The sequence below is a fragment of the Corvus moneduloides genome, chromosome 20 (assembly GCF_009650955.1).
Source record: "Corvus moneduloides isolate bCorMon1 chromosome 20, bCorMon1.pri, whole genome shotgun sequence".
Lineage (NCBI taxonomy): Eukaryota > Metazoa > Chordata > Aves > Passeriformes > Corvidae > Corvus > Corvus moneduloides.
In genome coordinates, this window is record NC_045495.1 from 1,764,345 (window position 1) to 1,774,494 (window position 10,150).

At 55.6% G+C, this 10,150-nt stretch overlaps 1 protein-coding gene across 1 annotated transcript; it reads right to left on the reverse strand.

Annotated features, from left to right (window-relative positions):
* Positions 1–1,734: 1,734 nt before the first annotated feature.
* On the reverse strand, positions 1,735–8,776 carry MRM1 (mitochondrial rRNA methyltransferase 1). The gene is made up of 5 exons (XM_032130157.1): positions 7,879–8,776; positions 7,391–7,484; positions 5,967–6,087; positions 2,413–2,532; positions 1,735–2,269 (listed from the first exon to the last, which is right to left on the reverse strand). Exons 1-5 carry the CDS (start codon positions 8,619–8,621, stop codon positions 2,220–2,222), a joined length of 1,128 nt encoding a protein of 375 aa, XP_031986048.1. The 5' UTR covers positions 8,622–8,776; the 3' UTR covers positions 1,735–2,219.
* Between the last annotated feature and the right edge of the window lie 1,374 nt (positions 8,777–10,150).

Sequence of the window (10,150 nt, forward strand, 5' to 3'; positions counted from 1 at the left end):
TTAAAAATATCCAGGAAATTAACTGGAGAAGCAGGCAATGATCCAATTAATGGATTGCATTTATTAGATCAGGGGCAAAAGGCACAGCACAAAGCTCCAGCTCCAAAGGTGAGAGACCCTCACAGGTGTCAGGATGAAGCTGGGGCAGGAGGATAAAGCATCAGCTCCATCCAAAAGTCACTGGAGGTGGATCCCAGTGGAAGAAAGTGGGGTTAAAACTTACCACAGAGGGAAATAGGATCAGTGGGAATAGCAGAGCCATCCAGAGTGGGATTCACTGCCCTCTCAAGCAGCAAAGTCCGAGCTGCAGCCCAAATTGTGACTCAAATCCTAAAATTCAAGCTCAGGCAATTCCCAAAAAGCCTTGTCTGATGCTCCAGTGCCAAATCAAGCTCCATGGATACAGGACTGGGGAATTCTCAGGGGAGTGGTGCTGGCTGCCGGAGTGACGGCCAAGCAGGAGCTTCTCCTGTCACTGTGGCGGAGCCGCTGCGGAGGTTCCAAAGCTTTTTGGGAGCCTTCCAGAAGAAAAGGAGCTGCTGCAGGGTTCCTCAGCTGCCTCCTCGTTAGAGGGGCTGAGCAGATGGCCAAGCACAGCCCGGCAGAGCCCGGCTTTCCCAGCCACGCAAAGCCAGGAAGTGTCTCCCCACTGCTGAAACAAACTTAAAAAAAAAGGAAATAAAAAGGGAGAAACAGCAGTTCCTATGAGATGGGAAATAAATAGACTTACCTGGAGGTCAACAATGAAGAAATGGCTTTACCCTGATCCCTGCTGCTCCAGAGGAAGGATTCAGTTAGCCAAGTGCTGAATCTTGGAATCTTTCCTCTGGAAAATGAGCAAATCTGAGCCACGGGCACCCTCTGCTGGGGCACCCTCAGCTGCTGAGCAGCTCCCCGGGGCTGGCAGAGGCCTCCGGGCCTGCAGCTGTTTCCTTTCAGCTTTAGAAAGGTAAAAAGGGCAAATTCAGCCCCCAAATGCACCAGCTCTCACCCCACAAGGCACCAGCTCAGGGTTCTCCAGCTCCCTGTGGATTTGGGTAACACAGCCCTGTTGGCACGAGGGCGTCATTTCAGAGGGATTTGGGATTTGTCCTTTTCCTCAGGACACAGCTCAGGGGATGAGTCCCCACCCCAGGCACCCTCCTCTCCATCACAGCCACAGAAGGGAGCCCTGGATGCTTTTCACACCCTGATCCCCATTCCAGGCAGCTGGAGTGTCCCCAGTGTCCACCCCAGCCAGACCCTCCCCAAGACACACAAGGAGCACCCCACACCCACAGACCAAGGTTTACAGACTTCATTTAGCTCAAAGGAAAGTCCTAATTAGTCACTCAGAGTGATTTACTTATTCATTTGGAAGGGGGGAGGGGGCAGACTGAGCGGAATTGTTTGAAATTATCCCTAAAGGGCACTGTAAATTAAGTGTTAATGAGGAATCCTATGCAAAGGGCCACGGTAGCTAAATAAAATAATTAAGGTGCTAAGTGATAACATTCTTTTGGCTCTCAGTAATTTAGCCAGCCTGGTTTTTCGACCAGGATAGTTGCAAATGAAGCCACCCCAATGCCATCAGCAGGACAGTGGTGCTGGGGCAGCTCAGCCTCCAGCAGGATCAGCCCAGCTTGGAAAGGAAACTTTCCCAGAAGGAAACGAGCTCTGGATCCCTTTTCCCACCTGAAGGACTAATCCCACTCTGGATTTATATGACACAAAATGGATTGATTTGAGTCTACAGCCAATCTTTACAAAAGCTTTATTTCCACGGGCTGCATTTCCCCCCCACTCCTTGGCAGGGCTGCACACCTGGTTTACAACCAAACACAGAAAAACCAACTGCAGTGGTTCCCAAGCACAGGGGAAGGGTTCAGGGCTGCTCTCAGTGGCACTTTCACCCACAGCCCAAATTGTCCCCACGGTTCAAGTGATGCACAAAGTCCCCTGTGCACAGCACAGAGCTGGCAGCCATCCCTGGGTGTTCTCCTGCCAAAACTGGCTGCTCCCAGACCTGGCTGCCTTCCCACAGCTGCTCCTCCCAGGAGTTACCTACGGCATCAGGTGTCTGCCTTTGGTGCTAAGTCAGGGATCTGGTGGCTCTTGCAGCAGCTAAAATGCAGCTCAGGTCTGGGGCTCTCCCTGGCACTCACAGTGATGGTGGAGACTCTGGGAAGAGCATTTCCATATCCACACCAAGCAGCTTCATCCACCAAATAAAGAGGATTTCAGTCTCCGTGCCTCCGCTTCTGGCTGCAGATGGAGTGCAGGAGGATACCTGTAGGAAAGTAAAAATAAATCAATATTACGTGATTTTTTTTTTTTTTTAAACCACAAGAAAATCGTTCAGTGGCCTGGATGCCTGATTTATAAATGCAGAAGTTGGAGGTTTGGTGCCTTGGTGCCCAGAACTGCTCTCACCTGCAGCCACAGAGACGTTGAGGGAGTCGATGCTGGGGTGCAGCGCCCTGCCGGGGGGGATGGCCAGCATCTGCTGGCACTGCAGCTGGGTCTCCAGGGAAAGGCCCTCCCCTTCACTGCCTGCAGGACAAAGACACTGCTCAGGTCACTCACAGCACTGCCACGGCCTTTCCCCCTCCTCAGTGCAGTTCTTGCTCATGCTCTGTCTCTCTGACACTCTCCCTAAGCTCAGCCACCTCACCACCTCCCACACAACAACTGAGCCACCAGAGGGGAGCCAGACACCTTCCTCCCTTCCCTTCCCAGCCTCCCTGGATCTGTTCTCCAGCATCTGAAGTGTTTTTGAGGAATATCTGTGCAACACAGCTGCACAAAGCACGGAGAATCTCCTGTGGGAGCAGCCACTGTGCCAGCAGAGAGCTCCCTGCGGCCACGGGACAAGGCAGGCAAGGGGCCAGAGGCCAGCTCTGGTCCAGCAAATCCCACATCCTATTGCCAGTGACAGCTCCAGCCTTCGCAGCACACACACCCCCCCCCCACCACGGGCTGGGTGCAACTTGTGCATGCAGACAGTTTAACCAGAGGCTTCAATTGATTAGTTGTTAAACCATCCAGCAGCCCTGATATGTTTGGGCTGATACACTGGTGAAACAGAGTTGAAATCTATCCCAGGTCATTAGTAGTTGTTTGACTCACGCTGTCACAAAGGGAAATGGAAAGGGAGAGCCTTTAAACAATCCTGTGCGCAGACAGGTGAAAATGCAGAGGGCCAGGGACCTCCCAGCCCGCCTGCCTCCCCAAAGAACCCTTCCACGTGGGTTACTGAGAGCAGCACAGGAGCTCCAGGGCTGCAAGGATGGCCAGCTCATCCCAAACACCTCTGGAAACAGGCTCAGCACGTGGCAGCCAAAGCTCCCCTCCAACAGCCGTGCCCTGACCTGGCTGAGCCCCACACCGGTCCTGGGATGGCACTGCCAGGGCACACTGACCCCTCGGACCACACAGGGGTGGGAAGACCATTATTCCCAGTTTTAGGCTGGAAGCTGAGGCCCAGCCTCATGTTTTACTGGGCTGATCTCAGAGGCACTTTGGGTAGGGAAGAGGATGCTTTGGGTAATGCATCCTGCACCACCTTCCCAGATGAAACCAGTCATGGCAAAAGCTCTTTGGTTGGGGTCAAAGAGCCTTCAGAAACCCCAAATCCCATCCTAACCAATCTTTTCCCCCTGCTGTAAGCCAGCAGTGCACACAAGGCCTGGGAGAGTTAGCCAAGGTCACAAGGTGACACCAGGAATTGAACCCAGGCCTCCCATGGCCCAGCCTGTCTCCTCATCACTACTCCAGGGATGCTTAAAAATCCCAGAAATAGTATCCTGGAAAAGTTTCACACCTTACAGTCATATTTGCCTCCTGAGCCTCTCAAACCACACTCCCACGGGACTCTCCAAGTGGGACAGCAGCAACAGCTCCTGGAGAAATCCTTATCTCCTGATAAGGGTCTTACAATTCCCAATAAAGGCACGGATTTTGCCTCCAGCTTTTACAAAGCTTTTTATGGTCCTGGCTGCTTAAAATAATTAGGAGCCATAAATTCAGGGCAAAAAGACTTGCACGGTGTGACACAAGGGAGGGAGTATTGACTGAATCAGATTAAATCCTGCTTTATACTGAACAAAACACTTCCCACTTCAGATCTTTAACTTCCACCTCTCAGCTTTGTCCCTCACTGACAGAGCTCTAAGACCAGAGCTCGGTGAAATGATAAAACACATTTCCTGCCCCATTTACAATTAACACCCCTCACAATTGCAGTTTCCAGTGCAGGAAGTTCAAATCCAGCAGCAGGAAAATATGCAAAACGAGCATCTCCATAAAACCACCAGCTCTGTGAAGAGCCTTAAACCCCGAGCTAAAGACTGAAGGTCTAAGAAGAACAAATTACCCAGAAACTCTTCTTACTCAGCCATCTAAGTGCTCCCAATCTGTTCCTGTGCAGCAGGCTCCCAGTCTGAGGCTGTCTGTCGCCTCCAGCAATGACTCCAGTGCAGACAACATTAAGCTGGACTGTCCAAATCACTCTCTGCCAAGCCAGCGAGGATGCCAGGAGGGGGAATTGGAGGCTGCAAATGCTTAACTTACAAGACAATCTGTGTGGTGCCAGGGAGCTCAATCCCAGGCTGAATTATCTCTGCTGCTCCCTGTAGCTGCAGGAATGCTCCATATTCAGATCCAGGACGTTTCTCCCAACAAGCCCAGCATCAGACGACTGTAATGTTCAATTTTCTTTTCAGCCAAGAGTTAGTGCTCAGCAGAGAGTTGAAATCATTACTGCTGCAAGGTCCAGGAGCTCTCCTCATGCATCTACCAATCAGCCTCCAATCTCCCCTGACAAAAGGATATTTGGACTTTTTCCTGGAGAAATCTCTCATAACTCAAGGTAACGACACCGCTGCCAGCTCCAGCTCCTGCCTTTCTGCAGGTGCTGTCGCCGTTTGTGGGATGCATTTCTTTGTGGGCCATCAGCAGTGCTGCAGCCTCCCTGCTCCCCTCAGAATACAGCTCCACACATCTTGTAGAGATGCCAGATTTGCAGCGTTGTCTTGTCAGTGTTTCCAGGAGTTGGGTAAACATTTTAATTAAAGGAATGTCCTCTGAGCCAAGCCAGCCCCAGCACGGGGCAGGATTACAGCCCCTCCCTGGCCCAGGGCCAGCAGGACTCTGCTTCCAAGTGTAAAAGCTCAGGCCAGCTCCTGTGCCAGGTGACACGGAGTGGGGGACATGGCACGGCCACCCGCAGGTGCCTGGAGCTGCATTCCTGGGGGAGTTTCTTTCTCCAGCTGCCACAAAGCTGCTACTCCCCTTCCCTTCACCTTCTGGGAGGCTGCACAAGCCCAAACTGTGCCTACAGAAGGTGAGCAAGTGGGCAGAATTTCCTGCAGGAATTGCCCAGTTCAGGTGCTCAGGGAAGCAGCAGCCACTGCTCCAACAGGGAGGAGATTCCTCTGCTCCTGCTCCACAGCCAGCACCCCCTGCCTTCTCCCAGGTGAGCCCTGACAGCTCTCAGGGGTGGCCACAAAGCCCAGATTTGCATCCAGACCATCCCCAGCACCAGCCCCTCGTGGTTCTTCCCAGACCAGACATTCCTGTTTTTTAAGGGGAGATGTGGCTCAGCTCCCCCCGAGCAGCTCCGTGCAAGAGGAGCAAACACCTCTGGGGCTCACCAGCACAGGAAATCCAAAGCTGGGGCCCCAGCACAGGATCAAAACACAAAACACAATGCAGACACCACACTGTGGCTGCCCTGGCACCAAAATTGCCACCCAGACCCTCCACAGCTGCTGAACTCCCTGTGCATCCACAAACTGTTCCTACTGGGAGCCCCCTCAGCTCCCCATGTTCCTCTCAGTCTCTACTTCATTCTCAGCCAGATCATTCCATGATTCCCCCTCAGCTTTTCTTTTTCAGACCTGGAACAATCCCTGGAGTGAAGCAGCCCCCTGGTGCCCCTCACACCTGCAGCCCCACCCAGCCCACAGCTCTGGAAATGGAAATACCTATTACTACAATAATGGGTTTATCCCACCGGAATTCCGAGCAGCTGATGACAGGAACATCTTCCACATTCCCAGGCCTGCTGACTGTTCCCACCACTTCCCAGCCTTCTGCACTTTTAGCCTAGAAAAGGAAAGGAAATGAAGAATTGCCAGCTTTCCAAGCTTAAAAAGCAAATAAGCCATGTACGCAAACACTTTTTTTTTCTTTCACATTTTCAGTTAAGCTGACTGGGGTTTTTTTGGCATCCCTTAAATTTTTACCACCAAAGTCCTCCCACTACCAGCACACAAACACGGATTTAAGAAACAAACAAACGAGTAAAAAATAACTAAAAAAAAAAAAAAGTAATTTTCCTCTTGGCATTTATTCCAGTTCAGTAAGCAAATAAACAGCAACTGAAAAGCTTTTTTTTTTTTTTTTTTTTTTTTTGCCCATGCAACAGTTCTAGGAAGGTTGTTTTGCCAGGAAAGCACACAAAACAGGAATGTCGAACAAATCAGCATAAGGTAATGCACAGGGCAAGGCAGTGGAAGTTCTCAAGTGCAGGCTCAGCCATCAGAACCCCACAGTGACGTTTGCAAACTCAGATGCCAAATTCAGCTCCCACACAAGGCAGGGCACCCAACACTCCCAGCCAGAGAACCAGACCTCCCCCCCTGCAAAAAAAGCCTTAATTATTTGTCTTGGAAATCCATTTTACCACTAAAAGAGCTGCTGCTTCCTGCCAGTTTCATTTCCCTGTAAACTGGCTCTTTTTACATGAAGTTGTATCAAATTTACACCAGGCAGGTGAGCCCAGGTCCAATTAAATGAACTGCTGCTATGTTTCTAATTAATAACTCAAGCTTTACAGTAACAAAGTAATCCTTCCAGATATTAATTAAATATCAGCATGTTTTGTGTTTCATTTCACCATCACCCAGAACTCCAGCTGCCACAGACCTACTGCCAGTTTAAATCCCATTTTTCCATGTGCATTCCCTTTCTTTTCCCAGCTTGTCCTGCAAAGGCCCCCCTCTCTCACCTCACTGCACAGACACAGAGTAAAAAGACTGCCAGCCCCCAGCCCTGGTTCCTCCTCTATTCCCTGCTCCAGAGGCTGCTCCCAAGGCTGCCCAATGCTGCCATCGTGTGCCTGGGCGCCGGGATGCTGCTCTGCCACACATCCCGAGGAGAAGGGAGACGAGCCCAGCGTACCGAGAGCCGCAGGATTATCCTGCTACCAGCAGCTTCCAGAAAAAATAACCAACCTCTCTCCCTACCCGATGGAATGGGGCTGGGGGCGTGTGCCCATCACTGGTGGTCCCAAAGCACACACACTGCAAATAACTCAGGGCTTTTCCTGTGCCTGCTCTCTGTGTAATACCTGCGGTGTTTGAGTTTCCTTGAAAAAAGGAAAGAAAACCAAAGTGGATCGCTGTACCTTCAAAAAGCCCTGGAGATCATCTGTGCCGTACACATCGAACACCTCCATGACTCCGGCGCTGGCTTTGCTCACTATGGGAGTCAAGGGGCAGCTGCAAGGGGAAAAGAATAGAAAAGCGTTATACAGGAGGAGATCCAGGTGAATTTTTGTTTCTGTACGTCCTTCTCTTGCCTCTGCAAACCTCCCCCACTCCAGATCCCGCTCATTTTACAGATGTATTTCCCTGTGGAGAACAGCAGGGCTCAGGAATTAACCGAGGAAATGGATCACAGGTGGGACAACTGAAACACAAACTGGGTTAAAACAAGAACAGTCCAGGGAGAGCCTGGAACCCCACATCCCACAGCCTGCCTGCAGAGCGGCAGCATCCCAAATCCTGCTCTCCAGATCGGCTGCTGAGCGATGCAGCCTGGAAACCTCTCCGGGAGGCAGCAGGGAAGGCAAGAAGCGCTGGAGGAGCCCGCACCCGTTCCTGTGGCCCGTACCTGTTCCTGTGGCTCGCCACCACTCTGTCCACCCCCAGGAAGTACGCGGAGCGCAGCAGGGCCCCCAGGTTCATGGGATCCTGGATGTGCTCCAGCACCAGCCACAGCAGCTGCCGCCTCCCGCTCTGTCCATCCCCCAGCTGCGGCTCCTCAGCATCCCGCAGGCTCTTGAAGGGCAGCGGGGAGGCCTCCAGGCACACGCCCTGGTGGGGCCGGCCCCGGCACAGCACGTCCAGCTCCCGGCCCGAGACGTGCAGCACCGGGACCCCGCGGGCCGCCGCCTGCAGGGCGAACTCGCCCCTCACGGGCCGCGCGGAGCCGCTGCTGTGCTTGAGGAACAGCCTGAACAGGGCCCTCCGCGCCTGGGCCAGCGCCAGCCAGCACGGCGCGGTCCCGAACAGGATCTCGGAGCCTTTAGTCCTCTCCAGGGACAGCGCCTTTCGCTGCGGCCCCTTCCCCTTCCCGGCCCGGGGCAAGTCCTGCTGTGCCCGCAGCAGCTCCTGGCCGGTCCGCGACCCCCGCCCGGCCCCGCTCTGCTCCCGCTGTCCCGGATCCCCACGGGCGCGGCCGGAGGCCAGCACGGCCCCCGGGTGCTGCGGGAGGGATGCGGGGGAATCGCGGCCTCGGGGTGCCCCTTCCTCAGCCCCGCTCGGGGCCGAGGGCCCGCGGGTGGAGCAGAACCGGAGCCCGGCCCGGCACAGCCACAGGGCCCGGCACACGCGGGGCAGCAGCGCCCGCTCCATGGCGGGGAATGCCCGCGCACGGCGGCCGGGGCACGTGGGAGGGGGGCAGAACACCCAGCCCCGCTCCGCAGCCGCGCAACCGGGGCACGGACAGGGGCGGGACGGGCTCGGGGCGGCGGGCTCGGGGCGGCGGGCACGCGCGGGGACCGGCGGGCACGCGCACGGGCACGCGCGCCCCGCCCCGCCCGCTCCGGTTCCGGCGGGACCGGCGCGCCCCGCCCCGCGCGGCAGCGCCCCCTGGCGGCGGGCGGGGGTCCCGGGAACGGGAGCGAAGCATCCCAAAGGCACCGGGAACGGGGAACCCCAGTGACCCCGGACAGGGCACCGGGAACCGCAGTGACCCCGGACAGACCCCCGGGAACGGGGAACGGGGAACCCCAGTGACCCCGGACAGGGCACCGGGAACCCCAGTGACCCCGGACAGACCCCCGGGAACGGGGAACCCCAGTGACCCCGGACAGGGCACCGGGAACCGCAGTGACCCCGGACAGACCCCCGGGAACGGGGAACCCCAGTGACCCCGGACAGGGCACCGGGAACGGGGAACACCAGTGACCCCGGACAGATCCCCGGGAACGGGGAACACCAGTGACTCTGGACAAGGCACCGGGAACCGCAGTGACCCCGGACAGACCCCCGGGAACGGGGAACCGCAGTGACCCCGGACAAACCCCGGGCACCGGGAACCCCAGTGACCCCGGACAGGGCACCGGGAACCGTCGGGAACGGGAGCGGAGCATCCCAAAGGCACCGGGAACGGGGAACACCAGTGACCCCGGACAGATCCCCGGGAACGGGGAACACCAGTGACTCTGGACAAGGCACCGGGAACCGCAGTGACCCCGGACAGACCCCCGGGCACCGGGAACCCCAGTGACCCCGGACAGGGCACCGGGAACCGTCGGGAACGGGAGCGGAGCATCCCAAAGGCACCGGGAACGGGGAACCCCAGTGACCCCGGACAGGGCACCGGGAACCGTCGGGAACGGGAGCGGAGCATCCCAGAAACCCCGCAGAGCCCCGAGGGAAGAGCAGGGAAGGTCCGGCTCCAGCAGGGTCACCCAGGGCAGGGCGGGTGGTGCCTGAACCAAGAGGTGTGAGCCCCGTCCTGCCGCACAGCTGGCAATTAACAGCGCCCTAATTAACCACCAAACGGCTTTAACCGTTCCGTCACGGCCTCTCCTAACGCTGGGAAAACAAGGAAAGGACTGGCGCTAGCCTAGCCCAGGTATTTTTAGTATTAACAAAAAATGAGTGTTTGAACAGCAGTGACCCCCAGGAGAGGGGATTTCTCCGTGACACCGTTCCCAAGGGATCTTCAGTAAAATCCTGCTTTTCCTGCTGGTCACCAACTGTTCTCATGGTTCCTCTTCACAAAAAATGAGAGCTGAGTATCTATACACATACAAAATCTGGCTGGCTTCGAGAGAAGCTCGAGAGCCTGAAAGAGTTCAATATCCAAGCCTGAGAGCCGATTCCTGATCCAGTCTGGGTTTTTCCACATTCCGGATCCCGGGCTCATCCCTGGC

Bases quoted from the DNA above. Each gene is read 5' to 3' on its own strand.
- MRM1 (XM_032130157.1), bottom strand. From the start codon at position 8,621: ATGGAGCGGGCGCTGCTGCCCCGCGTGTGCCGGGCCCTGTGGCTGTGC. The intron at 7,485-7,878 runs GTACGGGCCACA...TTCCCCTTGCAG, and splicing joins GTGGCGAGCCACAGGAACAG to CTGCCCCTTGACTCCCATAG. The intron at 2,270-2,412 runs GTGAGAGCAGTT...ACTTTCCTACAG, and splicing joins CAACGTCTCTGTGGCTGCAG to GTATCCTCCTGCACTCCATC.